Source organism: Entelurus aequoreus, linkage group LG13 (assembly GCF_033978785.1).
Source record: "Entelurus aequoreus isolate RoL-2023_Sb linkage group LG13, RoL_Eaeq_v1.1, whole genome shotgun sequence".
In the NCBI taxonomy this organism is placed as follows: Eukaryota; Metazoa; Chordata; class Actinopteri; order Syngnathiformes; family Syngnathidae; genus Entelurus; species Entelurus aequoreus.
Window position 1 is genome coordinate 66,953,288 of NC_084743.1, and position 22,086 is coordinate 66,975,373.

At 38.4% G+C, this 22,086-nt stretch overlaps 2 protein-coding genes across 5 annotated transcripts in view; one reads left to right on the forward strand and one right to left on the reverse strand.

Annotated features, from left to right (window-relative positions):
* Window positions 1-21,859, forward strand: part of LOC133663610 (gastrula zinc finger protein XlCGF57.1-like) — a 32,844-nt gene extending 10,985 nt beyond the window's left edge. The window contains exons 1-3 of one of the 4 annotated variants that reach the window (XM_062068207.1): window positions 18,302-18,556; window positions 18,659-18,776; window positions 19,668-21,859. In XM_062068207.1, the coding sequence (XP_061924191.1) occupies window positions 19,718-21,097 (1,380 nt within the window). In that variant the 5' untranslated portion in view covers window positions 18,302-18,556; window positions 18,659-18,776; window positions 19,668-19,717 and the 3' untranslated portion in view covers window positions 21,098-21,859. Of the gene's footprint in view, window positions 1-18,301; window positions 18,557-18,658; window positions 18,777-19,667 lie in introns of those variants that run through there. The other 3 variants (XM_062068209.1, XM_062068210.1, XM_062068208.1) reach the window with 3 other exon arrangements.
* On the reverse strand, window positions 3,208-11,333 carry sfrp2l (secreted frizzled-related protein 2 like). Its single transcript, XM_062068693.1, has 3 exons — window positions 10,732-11,333; window positions 5,652-5,732; window positions 3,208-5,550 (listed from the first exon to the last, which is right to left on the reverse strand). The coding sequence occupies exons 1-3, from the start codon at window positions 11,237-11,239 to the stop codon at window positions 5,159-5,161; spliced, it is 981 nt and encodes a 326-aa protein (XP_061924677.1). The 5' UTR covers window positions 11,240-11,333; the 3' UTR covers window positions 3,208-5,158.
* Window positions 21,860-22,086: the final 227 nt, after the last annotated feature.

Sequence of the window (22,086 nt, forward strand, 5' to 3'; positions counted from 1 at the left end):
GCAGTCTGAGACAAAGCGTAGCAGATGCGCAAAGTATCACGTTAACAGCAACAGGTGTGTGTTTAACTAAACCGACTCAAGTTTCCCTATTAAGCAACATAACCTCTTTTATGAAAGGTGCACAGTAAAACAATATGTTTTCGAATATAGACACATTTAATCTGAATAAATACGGGAGTCTTTTTTCGCTGGGTGAAAAACATTGTGGCTGTAGACAACTTCCAGATGTAGTTTGTTATTAACGCCACAGGATGGCGTTTAGGATGGGATGCTCGGGATGGGTACCGTTCACATTTGAGCCGATACGGTACCAATTACCGGTTACAGAGAATCCATGCCAGTACTCAACGATACCAATTTTATTTGTGTTTGTGTTAATAAATATTAATTGTTTCTGATAAGAAAATCACATTTTTTTATTGCAACTTTTAAAAATGAGCTGATTATAATAACTGCTGTCCAGTTGTTATATCTTGTTTTATTATGGCTTTTCTGAGTTTAATTTGCAAGTATTACATCAAGTTGCAATTACAGTCCAAGACGTTAGATGGCAGTAGAGTATAGTTTATGGTGTGTTTTTTGTTTGTGTTGTGCTCTAAAAAGTCTTAATACTGTAAGTATTGTACTAATGTTTTGCACCAGCTGTTTGATTGTGATTTGCATCTTAGTTGTAATTTTCATTAGCAAAACTGGGGGTGTTGAAATTGTAATGTAAATCAGCAGCATGTCAATAGCGAAGTCAATGTATAGTAGCATCAAGCTAGCACATTTTTGGAAAAGTGGAGCCTTACTTTACTTACGTTGGAGCATTTTATGAGTCAGTTGCTTTGTTGGCATTGAAAATTGCAACATTACCAAGAGGTAGTTTGGCTGAGTCCGCTCCCAGTGCTGCTGGAGTGATCGCCAAGTGACATCCCGCACAACCCAAGTACCAAAACATGGCACCGTTGGGTTTTGTGTGATTCGGTGCCAGCTGGGACCGGCGGGATTCGGTCTGTGCCGAAAAAAGTACCGGATTTGGTACCCATCCCTATGTACAGCCATTGGTGTGAAACTTATGGCGATACGGCCTAAAATCTATATTGTGATGTATATTGCAGCCTCTTGTGATAACAATATATATCATAATATAGTATTTGGCTTATAAATGATAATAGAACCATTTCAAAACCGGTTACAAAGGCTCCAAATTTGATGTATGCTGTAACAAATTGCGTCATTTCTGGTTATATTATTTTCTCAAAACGATTATTATTTTAATTGCTTATTTACTGTTTATATCTGGTGATTTTTGTTGTAAAATGGTTCTATCTACACTTCTGTTAAAATGTAGTAAGCACTTACTCTTCTGTTGTGTGGCTACTTTACATTCGTTTTGGGGGATACCACAATGTGTGTCTCAAAATCGATCCAATGCCAAGTTACAGGGACAATATTGGTTAATTAATATCATTATATGCTGTCTACCTTGTATGTTTTTGTGTCATTGCCTGATATAAATAAATGCATAAAAAAAAACAATACATAAAGATACTTAAGATGATTCTATTTCTGATTCCAATTATAATCAGACAAAAACAGGATGGCGCTGTAACAATATCAATTAAATATTCAAATTATTTATTTGGTCTTTTTTATTACATACAATATTTTGAGCAACAAAAAGTCAAAAGTGCAAAATAACTAAGCAAATGCAAAAAATGGTATTGGCTCTAATTTCCTGAGTTTGTAAACATCAAGAGAATACCCCCCAAAGAATTATAATAGTAAAAATATCGATATAATCACTATAATATTGATTATATACTGATACTATACTTGATATTGTTCCTGTCAATATTTGTATTGATCTTATTGTATCGTTTTACGGTGGGTAGTGTAGCATGTTTAGCTATTCCTCTTCCTCCAGTGATAATGGCACAAGTAAGAAACGCAGTTTATTTGCCACCATGGAGGCGAGGATTAGTGACTCGCACTGTAGAGGGACATTAGCCGCTAGATATTATTTATGTCGTACATCAGGCATGTCAAACTCGTTTTTACTGAGAGCCACACCACAATTATGGTTGCCCTCAGAGGCCCCTTGTAACAGTGAATAATATATATATTAACCTTATTAAACTATATTAAATTAATAAACTCCCCTGAAGAGCAGGAAAACCTGCAAAACAGGCTTGTAGGGATGAAATAGCCTCCGTGTTTTTTCCTGACCTAACAAATATATATGTATATATATATATATATATATATATATATATATATATATATATATATATATATATATATATATACATATATATTTGTATGTAGGTATATTTATATATTTGTATGTAGGTATATTTATATATGTATATAGATAATACATATTGCCTATGCATTTTATTATTTTTACGTACGCTGGAAAAAAAATAAAAACAGTAACTGCGCGTAGTAGGCCTATGTATTCATTAAAAACAGGGCAGAGGTTTTATTTAACAAGAATATTTAATATTTTTGGCCACTGTAACATTACATTCAGTTTGAACAATAACACTGTGTTTGAATATAAGAAAATTACACACCGTACTTCGATCATGTGATTTTTTTGGCGTACCACTAGATGGAGCCCGCGTACCCCAGTTTGAGAATTACTGTTATAGTGTATTAATGTAAATGAAAAAACAATACTAAAGTTGTTTATATGGTGGAAAAAAAATTATGTCAAGTCTATTTTTTACAGTGTACAATTTGGTGGATAACTTGCATTGAAATTATAAGTCAAGCAGATATGTAGGTATTTATTTTTATTTTTAACAAAAAAATGTTTTAGAATGTATGATAGCATAATATTTTGTTGCACTATTAGATACAATTGAATTTTCAAATATATGCAATTGCTTGCAGTACATGTATTTCCATCCATCCATCCATTTTCTACCGCTTGTACCTTTTGGGGTCGCGGGGGGTCGCTGGAGCCTATCTCAGCAGCTGAGATGTATTTCATTAAGGGCAAAATAAAAATAAAAAATATGTTTAGAAAAGACAAAGTACTTTATTAACACGTATTATTTCCAGGCTTTTGCAGGCCTCATAAAATTATGTTTTATATGGCCCTGAGTTTGACACTTGTCATACTGTATGACGTCTACATAGCACAACCCTAACTTACAGTAGACATAGAATTGCAAAAAGTAGCATTCAGAAATGTAAAACAAAAATAGTGTATTTGATTTTTTTTTCTTCTTAAAAATGACACTTCACAATGATTGAAACTGACATATAAAAATGTATTTCCTTTAATATCATCCTGTCTAGAGAAGGAGCAGGAACATTACATTGTTGTGAAAAGGTTGAGATAGTTCCTCTTTATTTTTCATGTCATTTATACATACAACTTTATTTAATATATGCTGAAGACACATGAGTTGTGATTGACATCTGCACATATTAGGTAGACAATATGAACAACAACTTTGCTTTTGACTCTGAAAGATTACGCGTACAATAATTAGTTGGCCGTTTTAAACTGATATTTTTTAAATGTGTTCAAATTACAAAAAATTTGTCATCAAAAAGATGATTTGCAACCTAAATGTTTGAAAATATTTTTTATTATGTAACACGTGGATCGCTAACTTTCGCTATCATTAAATTTTCTTCTCGCATAACAACAACATGACTGCAAATTGTTAGTTGCTTTTCTGGAATAGTTTGTGTGTGTGCGCACACACAAGACAGAAGTGAGTGACAAGCCTGACCGCCAAACAAATTCTTCCAATTTTAATCCAATATAATTTGTAATTGTGAAAAATAAAGACAATTCAAAAATACTTATGTTCTGTTATAGTAAGCTAGTTGCTGGTGTTGTCATATTTTTTGTGGGGCTGTCAAATGGTAAATTTTTTTAATCAGATTAATAAAATTTTATAATTTGGATTAATCTTGATTAATCACACTTGCTTGCATAATTCAAATTTTCCTATGAAAAGACCTCCATATTTGTACACAATCGCCATTTTATTGTCAAAATGTCATCTGGGAACGTTTTTAAACATTCAACTTGAATTCATGTCATTTATTTTCACACAACTCTGTAGCAGTTTTATCTAAAGTTCTTTCAGGCTGTATTTTGGAGTGAAATTTGTCAGTGAGCACAGCAGTCGGAGTCTCCTCACTCATTTTTGTACTGACATGATCCCTGACCGCATAGCGGTTAAAGTAAAAGAACTGGTCGAAATCAAGATTAATGCGATCATTTTTTGTGATTAATCACATGAGTTAACTCGTTTTTTTGACAGCCCAAATTGTCACATTTCTTTTGATTATTATCGACTTAGGGTGAATGTGAGGTTTATGGGATGTTTTTGGGGAGAAAAAAACCAAACATATTTGTCTACCACAAAAAAAAAAGTTTAAAAAAGTTCAGAAATTTCTTCAGCAAATTAGTTGATCTTTGGTACAAAAAAAGAGAGTAAAATAATTATTTCTGACAAAAATTCAGCTAAGTTGTGGGGATCTACTGTTGTTAAATACATAACATAAAACCATAATATTTAGGGCTGTCAAATGATAATTTTTTTTAAATCAGATTAATCGTCAGATTTAAATTTAAATCATTATTAATCCCAGGTGATACTCTCTTGCCTAATTAAAATTTGGTGAAGAAAAGAGCCCCGTATGTACACAATTACAATTTTATTGTCAGAATGTCACCCAGAAACGTTTTCAAACATTTTACTCAAATGCATTTCCTTTTTTGCCCAAAACTTGGTAACAGTTTTAGCTAATGTTCTTTCAGTCTGCATTTTGGAGTCTCCTCACTCGTCTTTGTGTACTCTCGTATGCATTGATCTGTTCACTGACCGTACAGCCGTTAAGGTAAAAGAGCTTGTACGGTCAAAATAAATTGCATGATTTGTGGTTAATCACCTGAGTTAGTTAACTCACTGGGTTTGACAGCCCTAATTTTTTGGTTTGATTGAGTGGAATGGTCCTTTCATTAAATTAGAAAAAAAGGCTCTGGAAATTAAGCAGTTTGCACCTTTTTAAATGGTATTTGGGACAATTAATTATCCACAGTATCCACAGTATCTTTTAACACGTCTTCATTAACGCAAGTGGCTGATTAATTTGCTTACTTATTGGCTTTTTGTTAGTTGGACACGCTGCTAATCGCAGTCTACAGGTCAGCACATTGTTGTTTAAGGAGATTTCGGATGAACTTCTTCAGTTCTTTGTCGCTTTTAGTCCAGCGCACCAGTCGGGTCAACACCAGCCTTCCCTCCTCCGCCCGAGCCAGGGCCAAATACCATCCACCCTGGGCCACGTTCAGCTTCTTATCCACGGGCTCCGCTTCCTCGAATGGATCTTTTTTGTCCGCCGAGTCCAAGCCGGGGCAGGCGCAAGTGCCTCCTTCTTGCAGCCACAAAGCATTGTGGGCCATCGCACCTCCGATTCCCTCCGCCCTCTCGGCACCTCCCCCTGCCCATCTCAGGATGCGGCTTCGGGCCATAGGCACCAGCTGGAAGTCCCCTCCCACCGTCGACACACTGCCCAGACGCATCTTGAATGCTGCCACAGAGACAAAACTGGTGACGTGTGACTTCAGACACGTGCTGGAGCAGAAACAAAGGACACGTTTGATTTGCTCGTTAAAGCATCTCCGTCCTCACCATATGGACTTGGACAGAAGTTGTCCTGGATGTCAGTCTCCCCCTCGGCCGCCAGACTGCAGGCATCACAAATGACACTTCCTGGGTATTGAAAGGAAGAGTTTACATGTCTGCGTCTGCAAAGGCATAATGAGATAGAACTCTGAAAACGAGGTGACCATCGGGAGCTGATTAAAGAGGTGATTTGAAGGAGGTATTTAATTAAATGTCACAATAGTTTACACAAATCAAGCCAAACCATAAACCGTCAATGGAGAACTGCACTGAGGTGATACAAAACATCAAAAATAGGGGTGTCCCAAAACATATTTTTCTACTTGCGATACAATACCGATATTGGGGGTTTGACAATTGGCCCACACTGGTATTCATCCGATATTATACAAGCAGGAATCATTATACATACTTTTATTATTTTGTACTGTGGAATGTTAGAAAAGGCTTGATCAAGGCAAGGCAAGGCAACTTTATTTGTATAGCACTTTTCATACACAAGGCAGACTCAAAGTGCTTCACAGACAACAAAGTGAAATGAAAGAAACTAAAAGCAAAATTATAATGCAGACAATAAAAATAAAAACAGTGCGGACGTTAAAAGTTAAAAGATTAAAAGATTTAGCTGTAAGCTAAGGTGAACATAAAAGTTTTCAGTCTAGTTTTAAAAGTAGTCAGAGTTGGGGAAAGTCTGACATCGTCAGGAAGTTTATTCCTGCTATTTGTTGCATAGTGACTGAACGATGCTCTCCCTTGATTTGAGTTTACTCTGGGAACCGCTAACAGATTGGTCTCAGAAGATCTTAGTGATCTAGAGGGCTTATATAGTGGGAGCATATCAGTGATATACTTCGGCCCTAGACCATGTAGTGATTTACAGTATATGTGAGCAGGAGGATTTTGAAATCAATTCTCTGATCCATCCATCCATTTTCTACCGCTTATTCCCTTCGGGGTCGCGGGGGGCGCTGGAGCCTATCTCAGCTACAATTGGGCGGAAGGCGGGGTACACCCTGGACAAGTCGCCACCTCATCGCAGGGCCAACACAGATAGACAGACAACATTCACACTCACATTCACACATTCTCTCTGATGTACAAGAAATTAATTTCAAGTGAAATTAGTCAAACAGAGAACAAAAGTAGGTATGACAAACACTAACCTACTTATTATTAACGGTCTGGAGCAGACCTGGGCAATTATTTTGACTCGAGGGGCCAAATTTAGAGAAAAAATGTGTCTGGGGGCCGGTATATCTATTTTTAGGAACATTAATACAAAACCTCACAATAAGGTCTGATTGAATGCTAAAAACATTATGACTGACCACCTTAAACGGAATGGAATTTCCCCTTTTTTGACTGAATGAGACATCCAGAATGTACATGAAAATAAAGAATGTGGGATTTACAATATTAGCTATGAATGATAAAACACTGAATATTGACAACATATGAATGTTACATCCCCTCTCGATCGACATATTTTACAATCAAGCGAACAAACACAGCGAATATGAACGCGAAGGGTTAAAAAAAAAACACTTACTATCTGATACATCACTAAGCTTTAGAAATTTGTTGTAAAAATCTCCTTCCGCGTCTGTCCCGGAAACCCGCAATTCGGGCTGGCCGCTCTGGAAACACTCCGTGGAAACGCTCCCCACCCACACTGCTTGGTGCCTCGTCTGAGCTGCTGTGACTTAGATTACCATAGTAACTAGTATATCATGCAAAAGCGTATATTCCGACCATTGAAATACTTTGTATAGTTCAAGACTTACGGTCATTTGAAAACATCACTGCACATCATAATGGCAGCTACAGTTTCCATCTTAAAGAGCTAAAAAAATTATTTGGGAATGTTAGGCAGGCCAGATTGAAAAGCTTAACGGGCCGCACACAGGCCTTAATTTGCCCAGGTCTGGTCTGGACTGTACTTATGTTGTCTTTAAGTTAAAATGGAGTGGTACCGTATTATTTGGACTATAACGCGCACTTAAAATAATTACATTTTCTAAAAAAATCCACAGTGTGCCTTACATATGTATTAATTCTGGTTGTGCTTACTGTGGTTGTGGTACATAGTGTAATGGTAAGTGTGACCAGTCGATGGCAGTCACACATAAGAGCTACGTGTGGACTGCAGGTTGACGCCTGTTCAATAAATGACGCTAGCAAGTACCGGTAAGGAAGCAACACCAAAACGTTGTTGTTTCATTGAGAGTATAGAACATTACACACAGCTTTTAAAAATCTGTAAAAATAATTTGGTACGACTTTGGTAAGCAACGAAGCCGCACCGCTTAATGGAGGGCGGAGCATTATGGCTACTGTAGTCAGACGTACTGTGCTTCAACTTGCGAGTATTATTATGGTGTGTGTAAGGACCCCAAAATGGCACCAATTAAGGGACATTATCTGGTGTTTTGTTTCACCATATTATGCAAAACCAACTTTTCTTACCTATTGGTACCTGCTGTTGTGTATTTGGGATCTGCATAAGTCCCGAAAAATGTATAGAATATAGAATGTGAGATATAACAGGATAATACATACTATTATTATTATTTGTTTTCAAAACAGTTACAAAAAAGTAGGACCCCAAACATTTACTGTGGGACCCCATTTTTATGACTTGATGGGGACCCCATTTTGAAAATTCCTAGCGCCAACACTGATGGAGTATTGGTGTGTGCAAAACAGCAGCAGGCGGCTGTGGCCTGCGGGCCGGTTCCAATACTAATCAAATATCATCCCGGGGGCCATAGATCATTCATTCGGGCCTTGAATTTGACACCCCTGCTTTAGATCCATGAAGGAAAGAAGAAACTGAATGAATGTTTATAACTGAATACATTTACATAACAATCATTTTTTATTTTTTTTTATTTTTATGAATTAAGTAACGTTTATGACAACCTTTTTCCAAAACACAATATAGAATGTGAGGTATAACAGGATAATACATACATTTATTATTTGTTTTCAAAACGGTTGCAAAAAAGTGGGACCCCAAACATTTACTGTGGGACCCCATTTTTTATGACTTGATGGGGACCCCATTTTGAAAATTCCTAGCGCCAAAACTGATGGCGTATTGGTGCGTGCAAAACAGCAGCCGGCGGCTGTGGCCTGCGGGACGGTTCTAATACTAATCAAATATCATCCCGGGGGCCTTAGATAATTTATTCGGGCCTTGAATTTGCATTTCCATGACGGAAAGAAGAAAGTGAATGAATTTTTACAACTAAATACATTTACATATTTTTTTCTTTTGTTTTATTTTTTTTAATGAATTAAGTAACGTTTATGACATCTTTTTTCCAAAACACAATATAGAATGTGAGATATAACAGGATAATACATACATTTATTATTTGTTTTCAAAACGGTTACAAAAAAGTGGGACCCCAAACATTTACTGCTGGACCCCATTTTTTATGACTTGATGGGGACCCCATTTTGAAAATTCTTAGCGCCAAAACTGATGGAGTATTGGAGCATGCAAAACAGCAGCAGGCGGCTGTGGCCTGCGGGCCCGGTTCTAATACTGATCAAATATCATCCCGGGGGCCATAGATCAGGGGTGGGCAATTAATTTTCACCGGGGGCCGCATAAGCAACCCGAGCACTGCTGGAGGGCCACACGACAATATTTCAATTAAATTTTGCTCAATATTATTTTTGATATACCGTAAGATAAATAATAATGATGATAATAATAATAATAATTAATAATAATAATAATAATTTAATTTAACCTAACTTAACTTTATACAAAAGCAGATTGCTTTTGATGGTCACTTTATCCTGCATTATCCAACATTTTTCCCCATCAGATTTGGACAACCATCTGTTGTTAAAAATAGTTTTTAATCATATTTATTTTATATTGTTTTTTATATTGGTTTTATATGTAATTGTTTTTTCTTTTTATTCAGTCATTGGTGGAGCTAAGGATAATATTTGAATATTGTTTGTAATATTGTTGTGCAGCACTTTGGAAACATTTTGTTGTTTAAATGTGCTATATAAATAAAGTGGATTGGATTGTCACACCTGCCAGCTTGTCCCAACACGCATTTACCTCTGTGAACAAGTCATTACCTGTGGTTGTCTCTTTAATTGACTGCATCAGAGCTCTCATCCAAAGTTAGCGAAAAACAGTCCATGTCTCCGGGCATTATCAGCGCAACAAAGTCCAATAAGCACTCCTTAATAAACTCTCCGTCAGAAAACGCCTTACTTTTTCTGGCGCTTTTGTGAGAAATGACGAAACTTGTCCTGACGGCTGCATCTCTGGGGGCGTGAAATATGGCACAAAGTCCTTGTTGGGTTTGCAGTTTTACCATCAACGCATCAGCCTCCCTTGCGCGCGCTTCATCAGACACATTCCGGTATTTTCCCTCGTGTTTCTTCGTGTAGTGGCGATTAAAATGATATTTAAACACAGCAAGCTGTGTACCACACATTAAGCACACGGCTTTACCATTAATTTATGTAAAGAAATACTTGGCAGTCCATGTCTTGTTGGAAACACGCCATTCCTCATCAACTTTTCTTTTTTTAGCGTCTCATCACTTGTCTCTATGCACCTTCACTCACAGGTTCCCCCCGGACATACGGCATAAATAACACATTTCAAAATAAAAGCAGCGCAGTTGTATTGCGCGCACGACATAGATGTTTTTTAAACTTTATTTTGTAATTTGTAATTGCGCCGTTCAATTCACTCACAATCGCACACGCGCATACGTCCACACGGAAGTAATACAAATAACGCTTTTCAAAACAAAAGCAGCACCGTTGTATTGCACACTCGACATAGATACTTTTTGAAATTTATTTTGTAATTTATGATTGGCCTCACGCGGGCCGGACAGGGATGCGCAAAGGGCCGGATGCGGCCGCGGGCCGTACAATGCCCAGGTCTGCCATAGATCATTCATTCGTGTGTCGGTTCTGGCCCGCGGGCCTTGACTTTGACACCCCTGCACTGGCTGGAGCCTGTATACCAAAGTTTCAGAATCACTGAACTAAGCTTTCAAAACAAATCAAAGTGACCCTTAATTTGACCTCTGACCTTTATGCGCCTCTTCGCGGGTGACCTCCTCCGCCGTCCGCGCGTCCTGGTCCCCGCTAGGAGGGATGCAGAGTTGCGTCCCGCGGGGGAAGCGGCTGCAGTTGAACATTTCCGGCCACGGGAAGCCGAACGCACTCATGACGGGCACGCAGTGGTCCCGCACGGCCTCGCAGAGGCTCCTGCAGGGACTCACCGGGCCGCTGTAGTCCGGCACGCACACCGGGGCGAACAATGAGCAGAGGAACTTCTTGGTGTCGCGGTGACACAGCTTGGAGATGAGCGGCAGCCAGGCGGCCGACTGCTGCTGGGCTTCCCGCAAGGAGTCGTGACCCAGCAGGTTGGGGAGCCTCATGTGCCGGTAACCGATACCGTGACACAGGGACAGGGTGCTCGGTACAGGCTTGCACACCGAGCGCACCGACGAGCTGAAGCCGACGTGCGTCGGAGGTAAAGACGCGGACGCAAAAGATGCTCCCAGCGTCAAAACGAAGAAGAAGACGACTCTCATGGTTGTTGTTTTTGTGGTGCGGCTCCAACTGTGGATCCTCACGGAGACGTCTGCTCTGTTCCCCCGCAATCAGAGGGCGCCCACTAAACGTGGGTGTGGAGGAGAAGGCAGACGGGCTGTTAATCATCTCCCCCCCCGGATCCCCGCCCAGAAATCCGGCGAGCCCTGTAGCCATCATGTCTGCAACTCAGCCGTGATGCGTTCAGGCTGCCATTAAAGCTGGGAAACAATAGTGGTGGGGAATAAAGAAAAAGACAGAAGGCAGAGGAAAGTTTTTGATTGATTGATTGATTGAAACTTTTATTATTAGATTGCACAGTACAGTACATATTCCGTACAATTGACCACTAAATGGTAACACCCGAATAATTTTTTCAACTTGTTTAAGTCGGAGTCCACGTTAATCAATTCATGGTACAAATCATAATACAGTCATCACACAAGTTAATCATCAGAGTATCAGTATATACTTTTAATTATTTACATTATTTACAATCGGGGGGTGGGATGAGGAGGGTTTGGTTGATATCAACACTTCAGTCATCAACAATTGCATTGATTGATTGATTGAGACTTTTATTAGTAGGTTGCACAGTGAAGTACATATTCCGTACAGTTGACCACTAAATGGTAACACCCGAATAAGTTTTTCAACTTGTTTAAGTCGGGATCCACTTAATAATAATAATAATAATAATACCTGGGATTTATATAGCGCTTTTCTAAATACCCAAAGTCGCTTTACACGTGTGTGTGTGTGTGTGGGGGGGGATTAAAACAACTTTATTAGGAAAAGAAACTAAGAAAAAAAAAAAGAAAAAGAATAAAGAAACACCAAGGGCAGGGTCAGTTTGGAAAGGCTAATGTGAAGAGGTGAGTTTTTAGGGTGGTTTTGAAGGTAGGGAGGGAGGGGGCATCTCTGATGTGCCTGGGGAGAGCGTTCCAGAGAGAGGGGGCAGCCACGGAGAAGGCCCTGTCGCCCCAGGTTCGGCGCCTGGTCTTGGGGACCTCCAGGAGGCCGGCATCACTAGACCTGAGGGAACGGGACGGGACGTGTGGCTGGAGGAGGTCAGAGAGGTAGGGTGGAGCCAGGTTATGGAGTGCCTTGTAGGTGGTGAGGAGTATTTTAAAGGGGATTCTGTATTTGACAGGCAGCCAGTGGAGGTCATGAAGGACAGGTGTGATGTGCTCTCTGGAGCGGGTTCCGGTGAGCAGGCGGGCAGCGGAGTTCTGGACATATTGCAGTTTGTTGAGGGTTTTGGAAGTGATGCCGTAGAGCAGGGGTCACCAACGCGGTGCCCGCGGGCACCAGGTAGCCCGTAAGGACCAGATGAGTAGCCCGCCGGCCTGTTCTAAAAAATAGCTCAAATAGCAGCACTTACCAGTGAGTTCCCTCTATTTTTTAAATTTTATTTATTTACTAGCAAGCTGGTCTCGCTTTGCTCGACATTTTTAATTCTAAGAGAGACAAAACTCAAATAGAATTTGAAAATCCAAGAAAATATTTTAAAGACTTGGTCTTCACTTGTTTAAATAAATTCATTAATTTTTTTTACTTTGCTTCTTATAACTTTCAGAAAGACAATTTTAGAGAAAAAAATACAACCTTAAAAAGGATTTTAGGATTTTTAAACACATATACCTTTTTACCTTTTAAATTCCTTCCTCTTCTTTCCTGACAATTTAAATCAATGTTCAAGTAAATTAATTGTTTTTATTGTAAAGAATAATAAATAAATTTTAATTTAATTCTTCATTTTGGCTTCTGTTTTTTCGACGAAGAATATTTGTGAAATATTTCTTCAAACTTATTATGATTAAAATTTAAAAAAAAAAATTCTGGCAAATCTAGAAAATCTGTAGAATCAAATTTAAATCTTATTTCAAAGTCTTTTGAATTTCTTTTAAAATTTTTGTTCTGGAAAATCTAGAAGAAATAATGATTTGTCTTTGTTAGAAATATAGCTTGGTCCAATTTGTTATATATTCTAACAAAGTGTAGATTGGATTTTAACCTATTTAAAACATGTCATCAAAATTCTAAAATTAATCTTAATCAAGAAAAATTACTAATGATGTTCCATAAAGTATTTTTTTAATTTTTTCAAAAAGATTCGAATTAGCTAGTTTTTCTCTTCTTTTTTTCAGTTGAATTTTGAATTTTAAAGAGTCGAAATTGAAGATAAACTATGTTTCAAAATTTAATTGTAATTTTTTTCGTGTTTTCTCCTCTTTTAAACCGTTCAATTAAGTGTAAATATCATTAATTATTAACAATAACATAGAGTTAAAGGTAAATTGAGCAAATTGCCTATTTCTGGCAATTTATTTAAGTGTGTATCAAACTGGTAGCCCTTCGCATTAATCAGTACCCAAGAAGTAGCTCTTGGTTTCAAAAAGGTTGGTGACCCCTGCCGTAGAGGATGCTGTTGCAATAGCCACTTAAATTGATTCATGATACAGATATATACTATCAGATATATACTATCATCATAATACAGTCATCACACAAGATAATCACATTTAATTATTTACATTATTTACAATCCGCATCATCAGAGAAATGGGCATTGAAACAGTGTAGGTCTGACTTGGTAGGATATGTACAGCGAGCAGAGAACATAGTGAGTTCAGATAGCATAAGAACAAGTATATACATTAGAAATACATTTGATTATTTACATTTGGTTATTTACAATCCGGGGAGGTGGGATGTGGTGGGGGGAGGGTGTTAGTCAAGGGTTGAAGTTGCCTTGAGGTGTTGTTTTAGTGCGGTTTTGAAGGAGGATAGAGATGCACTTTCTTTTTCACCTGTTGTGAGTGCATTCCATATTGATGCGGCATAGAAGGAAAATGAGTTAAGACCTTTGTTAGATCGGAATCAGGGTTTAACGTGGTTTGTGGAGCTCCCCCTGGTGTTATGGTTATGGCGGTCATTTACGTTATGGAAGTAGTTTGAGATGTACTTCGGTATCAGGGAGGTTTAGCGGATTTTATAGACTAGGCTCAGTGCAAGTTGTTTTACTCTGTCCTCCACCCTGAGCCAGCCCACTTTGGAGAAGTGGGTAGGAGTGAGGTGTGATCTGGAGTGGAGGTCTAAAAGTAACCTGACTAGCTTGTTCTGGGATGTTTGGAGTCTAGATTTGAGGGTTTTGGAGGTGCTAGGGTACCAGGAGGTGCAAGCGTAATCGAAAAAGGGTTGAACGAGAGTTCCCGCTATAATCTTCAAGGTGCTTTTGTTGACCAAAGAGGAGATTCTGTAGAGAAATCTTGTTCGTTGGTTGACCTTTTTGATTACCTCCGTTGCCATTTTATCGCAGGAAAGATTAGCCTCTAGAATGGAACCTAGGTAGGTGACCTCATCTTTCCTGGTGATAACAATGTCACCCACTTTTATAGTGAAGTCACTGACTTTCTTGAGATTGATTTGGGACCCAAATAGGATGGATTCTGTTTTACCTAAGTGTATGGATAGATTATTGTCAGTGAGCCAGGTGCAAATACTAAGGAGTTCAGCACTGAGGATTGTTTCCACCTGTGACTTGTCCTTGCCGGATACCAGCAGGGCAGAGTCATCCGCAAACAGGAACAAAGGTGAAAGGGGTGAAAGGGTTTGGTAATGTCTTTTGTGTGCTTAAATACACACGTTTTTGGAGCCTGGGACGGGTTTCGAACCTGCTTCTCGTGAATGTAGACCAGGGGTGTTCCACATTTTTCCACTGAGAGCCGCACAGTGGAAAACTTAGATAGAATAGATAGAATAGAAAGTACTTTTATTGCAGTGTTTTTCAACCTTTTTGGAGCCAAGGCATATTTTCTTGCGTTGAAAGAAATCCGGAGGCACACCACCAGCAGAAATCATTAAAAAAACGAAACTCAGTTGACAGTAAAAAGTTGTTGTCGCAATTGTTGGATATGACTTTAAACCATAACCAAGCATGCATCAATATAGCTCTTAACTCAAAGTAGGTGTACTGTCACGACCTGAGTTTGTTGCTGTTTTCCTGTGTGTAGTGTTTTAGTTCTTGTCTTGCGCTCCTATTTTGGTGGCTTTTTCTCTTTTTTTGCTATTTTCCTGTAGCAGCTTCATGTCTTCCTTTGAGCGATATTTCCCGCATTTACTTCGTTTTAGCAACCAAGAATATTTCAGTTGTTTTTTTATCCTTCTTTGTGGGGACATTGTTGATTGTCATGTCATGTTCGGATGGACATTGTGGACGCCGTCTTTGCTCCACAGTAAGTCTTTGCTGTCGTCCAGAATTCTGTTTTTGTTGACTTTGTAGCCAGTTCAGTTTTAGTTTCGTTCTACATAGCCTTCCCTAAGCTTCAATGCCTTTTCTTAGGGGCACTCACCTTTTGTTTATTTTTGGTTTAAGCACCTTTTTACCTGCACGCTGCCTACCGCTGTGTCCGACATCTACAAAGCAATTAGCTACCGGCTGCCACCTACTGATATGGAAGACTATTACACGGTTACTCTGCCAAGCTCTAGAATTCAAACCCCGGCCGAGTCATACCAAAGACTATAAAAATGGGACCCATTACCTCCCTGCTTGACACTCAGCATCAAGGATTAGAATCGGGGGTTAAATCACCAAAAATGATTCCTGGGCGCGGCCACCGCTGCTGCTCACACCTCCCCTCACCTCCCAGGGGGTGAGGGTGATGGGTCAAATGCAGAGGATAATTTCCCCACACCTAGTGTGTGTGTGACAATCATTGGTACTTTACCTTTAACTTTTTTGATGGAGGAAAGATTAAAGCACATCAACTAAAGGGATGTGCAGTCCAAAAACATGCTGAAGATACAAGACAGTGAAGCCAGACCTATTTGAATTATTTAAATGAAATAAATACTACATTGATCATAAATAATCAATGGTTTAGGTTAACGTATTCAACCCCACATTGTCACTTCCGCTTACACCAGCAGTAGTGTAGCCTCCTAGCCTCTTATATGGCGTGCATTTTTAATTTATCTGGGCTATTTGGGCTCTTTGGAACCCAATGAGTATAAAAAAATTAAAAAAAAGTTGCCATCTGAACTTTTGGATGTGTTTTCAGACATCTTGAATCTAACATGTGATGTGGTATACTCTTCCTCCACCACTAATTGGCATTATAATGTCCTTGTAAGTGGAAACCAGAGCCTTGTAAAGAAAAATGCTTTATTGTGGTTCTAACCAAAAATGTGATGGTCCACATATGTGGACGTCAGGTCCAGGAGGATTAAGTATGCGGTTTCCAATCTGCTGCCACATTCTTAACGCGGGCTGAAGAAGAAGAAGAAGAAGAAGAATAATAAGAAGAAGACGTCGCTACCAATCCCTGAAGCTTCATGAGCTTTTTCCTCAACACATAGCTAATCTTCATCCTCTTGTCTATGGATGTTCTCATTCATCCAGGTCATTGTCATCTCAGGTCAATGAATCGATCGTAACCGGACTGTTTGGTTTGTCTGAGAAGATGTTTCGCCTTTCGTCCGAGTAGGCTTCACGGTCCAGTTGCAAAAGATTGAATGCCCCGAGATTACTTCATCTTTTTCCTCCAAATTTCAGCCGCCTGAGGATTCCTCTGGGGTGCTTGACATCAGGGTGCTCCCTTTCTGAGCTCAAGAGCCTTTTTGACGACTAGAGAGAAGTGAGTAGTGGTTTGACTTGAAAAAACCCAGACACTGAACATGTTACCGTAACCAGTCCAGAAAGTCGTTACCTGAAGAAAACTTGCAATGAGTATTTCTGGTTGACAAGGTAGACCAGACCTGGGCAAATTAAGGCCCAAGGGCCACATTCAGCCTGTGGACCGCATGCGGCCCGTTAAGATTTTCAATCTGGCCCGCTCGACATTCCCAAATAATTTTTTTCGATCTTTAAGATCGAAACTGTAGCTGCCATTATGATGTACAGTGATGTTTTCAAATTACCATAATTCTTGAACTGTACAAAACATTTCGATGCTTGGAATCTGCACTTTTGCATGATATACTAGTTACTATGGTAATCTAAGTCACAGTAGCTCAGACGAGGCAACAAGCAGTGTGTATTTTACCTCTGTTTTAAATTATATATTTTAGTCTGTCCTTTGCCTGTATTTCTTTGTGGTGTACAGCCTTTTGTTTTTCAACTATAGTTGTCTTTAAAGAGCTTTATAAATAAAGTTGGTATGGTATGGTATGGTATCTTATTGAATAGTAGACATGTGGGTTTAAATTGTTGAGTTTGTGAAGCCCTATGAGGCATTGATTGATTGATTGAGACTTTTATTAGTAGGTTGCACAGTGAAGTACATATTCCGTACAATTGACCACTAAATGGTAACACCCGAATAAGTTTTTCAACTTGTTTAAGTTGAAAAACTTGTGATTAAGAACTATTAAATTAAATTGGATTGATTAATTGACAAAGCAGTAAAAATAGAGACACATGCACTGATCCAGCCTGCTATGTCTTCTTATTCTCTGGCAGACAATGTGAATATGAGCTATGTAAGAAGCAGCGTTACAATGCCATCTAGTGTACGGTGTTGTTACGACAAGCTACATCCAGAGACAGTCACATTATGATGTGTTTATGTGTGAGGTGGTATCTGTTATTGTTACATACATCTTTTACATATTTGACAGTCCAAATATAAATTAATATACAGGGAATGCGTCAGTAAATTCACCAAGACGTCACTGTGGAGTTTTTATGTCTGTAAAGCTGATTAGAGAGCTAACTTCAGCAGCCAGTGGGTCTGTGACGGGAACATGTTTTGCAAAATTACTTGTTCATAAATTGTATATATCTAAAAACACCGACAAAAATAATTACTCTTAAAAACTAATTTATATTGTATTCAATGCACACATCTGCTGATATCCCTCCACCCCCCATTGTTTATTCTAATATATTGTTATCTCCTCTGTTATATATTTTTATAATGCCCCCATTTTTGTGCAGTGACAGTGCTAACGTTTTGTAAATTGTAATGTCGCCCCTGCTTGCAAATAAAGTTCTGTAAAAAAAAAAAAAGAGCGGATAAAGTCAACAGGACGTGACGTAGCCCCCTCCCACGCACTGTTGCACATGCGCGGATTGGTCGAATCGTATCGTAAAAGGCAACAGAGCAGTGTAGTCTTTAATTATGCGGTAATTCCTTCAGTTTCACGTTTGTACATATTCGTCTAAGGTGTGACAAACTAAACTTTATTCATTCTTGGTGTCAGGATGAACTTTGAAGCTTCTGAGGCTAACTTAGCCTGCTAGTTAGCTTAGCTTGCTAGCTGCTAATAAAGAAACACGGAAGTTATCAACACATCGCTAAGTAGACACAAGTGTGAGTGTAAAGTGTTGTGATTGTGTGATAATGTGTAAAATACAAATGCTGGGAGTGTTGGTGAATTGGCGACTAACTGCGGCTGTGGAAAAATATGTGTAGTGTTATAAAGAAAGATAGAGTACGACGAGGAACATTCTCGAACAAAAGAAGAGAACTAGCGACAACGTCAACTACTGGACGCTGTTTTCAAGAAGCATCAAGTTGTTGCACAGAACAGGTTTGGGTTCTTACTCTCACATCTTTACTAACTTCATGTTTCATCATTGACATGAAAGAATAATTGGAATAACTTTACTGAGTGGAGGAGCCTTGTCAATAAGTGTAAGTAGGATAGTATATAATTTATACGAATTTTCATTTGCACACAATACAAAAATAATGAAAACAACTGCTTTGTTTGCCAAATAACTGCAATCTTCATAGCAGCAGGGCAGTAGTAAAGGGGAACTGCAATTTTTTTGTGGGTAATTTTGCCTACCATTCACAATTCCTTTGGCAGACACGTGCGCACATGTCTTACTCTTTTTGTGCATTCTAAATTGGGGGGGGGGGGGGAAATGAGCAAGAGGCAGCTAACACTGGAGGTAATGAGTATTAGATCTATTCTGCCTACAAAGCGCTCTAAGAAAACTTCCAACAAAGTTGTATATCAGAGATGTCCGATAACAGCTTTTTTGCCGATATCCGATATTCCGATATTGTCCAACTCTTAATTACCGATTCCGATATCAACCGATACCGATATATACATTCGTGGAATTAACACATTATGCCTAATTTTGTTGTGATGCCCCGCTGGATGCATTAAACAATGTAACAAGGTTTTCCAAAATAATTCAACTCAAGTTATGGAAAAAAATGCCAACATGGCACTGCCATATTTATTATTGAAGTCACAACGTGCATTATTTTTTTTAACATGCCTCTAAAAGTCAGTTGAATTAGAGAGGAACAATCGACCAATTTGACATTGTTTATTTAGAATACAATGAAGTTATTGTAAAACTAAGCGCACGAAGGAAAGTACATTAATACACACATTGTTTCATGTGACTTAGCAAAGTTGGACCTTTCAAAATCATGTGTTTTTTCTTCCTGTGTCCTGTAGACGTCTGTGAAGAACATCTTCTTCCCCGGCAGCAGGAGTGGAATTCCAGGATGGAGCAGGAGCAACCACAGCCCCCCCATATTAAAAAGGAAGAGGCCGTGCCACATCCCCCCCACATTAAAGAGGAAGAATATCCCCCCCACATTAAAGAGGAAGATGAGGGGCTACAGCCCCCCCACGTTAAAGAGGAAGACGGCATCAGTCAGAATGGAGATCATCTTGAAGGACTGGAGGAGGTTGATATCCTCAAGATGCCATCGATTTATGTCATTGTGAAGAAAGAAGATGATGAGATCAAAAGTGAAAGTGAGGAGAAGAGAGAGGTGGAGCCTCCAAGCAGCAGCTCAATTCAACACAAGACAACAGAAGCTGATGGAGACCACTGTGGAGGATCACAAGCAGACAAGCTCTTAGCTCCACTATCAGATAGTGATGACATGACGTCACACTCTCCTGACACTGATGATGAAGACTCTGAAGCTGATACAACATGTCACACTGACAACACACACTTTGAATGTTCTCACTGTGGCAAAACCTTTAATCGCCATTGTAATCTGAAAAGACACATGAGAACACACACTGGTGAAAAACCTTTTATCTGTTCAAGCTGTGGTAAAAGCTTTACCCAAAATAATCATTTGAAAACACACATGAGAACACACACTGGTGAAAACCCCTTTTCTTGTTCAATCTGCTGTAGAAGTTTTGGACAAAAAGATAAGTTGAAAAGACACATGAGAACACACACTGGTGAAAAACCTTTTTCATGTTCAAGCTGTGGTAAAGGTTTTACACAAAAAGATAAGTTGAAAAGACACATCAGAACACACACGGGCGAAAAACCTTTTTCCTGTTCTATCTGTGGTAAAGGTTTTACACAAAATATTCATTTGAAAACACACATGACAATACATACTGGTGAAAAACGTATCGCATGTTCAATTAGTGCTAAAGGTTTTGTACGAAATGTTAAAAGACACATGACAACACACACTGGAAAAAAAACTATCTGTTCAATCTGTGGTAAAGGTTTTGTACGAAATATGAATTTTAAAATACACATGAGAACACACACTGGTGAAAAACCTTTTTCTTGTTCAAGTTGTGGCAAATGTTTTATACAAAATAGGGATTTGAGAAGACACATGAGAACACACACTGGTGAAAAACCCTTTCCTTGTTCAAGCTGTGGCAAATGTTATATACAAAGTTGGGATTTGAAAACACACATGAGAACACACACTGGTGAAAAACCTTTTATCTGTTCAGTCTGTGCTAAAGGTTTTACACGTAAACAGCACTTGAAAAAACACATGAGAATACACACTGGTGAAAAACCTTTTTCCTGTTCAATCTGTGCTAAAGGTTTTGTACAAAGATACACGTTGGAAAGACACATAAGAACACACACTGGTGAGGAAGTGTGACGAAAGATTATCTCAAAAGTACACACAAGTGAGAATATCCGCAACAATTGAAGCTGCAGGGTTAAAAAAAAAAAAGTCAAAACTTTAAAATAGACCCAACAACATCACTACATATAACATGTGTGACATCATTGTTGTGTAACAGAGTCTTGTTAATATGTTTCTACCGTTTTAAGATCAGATTTGTTTAGCTTAGTGGTTTAAGTATTAAACATTAGTTTACAACATAGTGTACATTTATTTAAAATGAATTAATTTCCTTGATTGAAAAGGTCCACACTGACTGACGTATCTTATTTTTTACTACCCTTATATTTACTTTTTTATTTGTTTTAGAATTAAACGGAACAAACCATATGTTACATAAAATTGTATGTGTATATAGAATAGATAATCAAAATTCTGTGTTGTATTTTCTCATAATAATTTTTTAAATGTATGAAGTGTGTTGTACATTTTCATTTCTAATTGTAAATTATTCCATATATTAACTTTTTTATATGATATGCATGTTTTGTTTTTGAGTACACAAATCTTTCAGTTCATATTTGGTTTACTTCTGGACCACTTCTGGAAGCATTTTATCATGTACTTTATACATGATTTGAGCAGTTGCGTATTCTACAAGATTATTTACTTTTAACATGTCCTCACCCCATGTTTGACCTTTTTCCCACCTTTACATGGCACCACCTTTGCAGCGACCCATCAATGTTTTTATTCTGTGTGCCCTGTATGATGTATGTCTGATTTTGAACGGGTTTGTACTGAAAATGTAGTTTTATTGTAATTTTTAACTGCAAAGACAATAAAGTTCAATTTCATGTTTGACTTTATGAGTCTTTTATGTCTTGATAATTCAGAGTTATCCTCATTACTCTCTTTTGTAATATGAATATTTGGTTTGTGATTGTTTAATATGTATATTGCCAGACTTTTATGCAATAAGCAATGTATACTTCAACTAAAGTTGAGGTGGGGGGAAGCGG

Excerpts from the sequence above, each read along its gene's own strand:
- sfrp2l (XM_062068693.1), bottom strand. The coding sequence starts at position 11,239 with ATGAGAGTCGTCTTCTTCTTCGTTTTGACGCTGGGAGCATCTTTTGCG. Across the intron at positions 5,733-10,731 it reads CCGCGAAGAGGCGCATAAAG|GAAGTGTCATTTGTGATGCC; the intron begins GTCAGAGGTCAA and ends TTCAATACCCAG. Across the intron at positions 5,551-5,651 it reads CTTCTGTCCAAGTCCATATG|CATTCAAGATGCGTCTGGGC; the intron begins GTGAGGACGGAG and ends TCTCTGTGGCAG.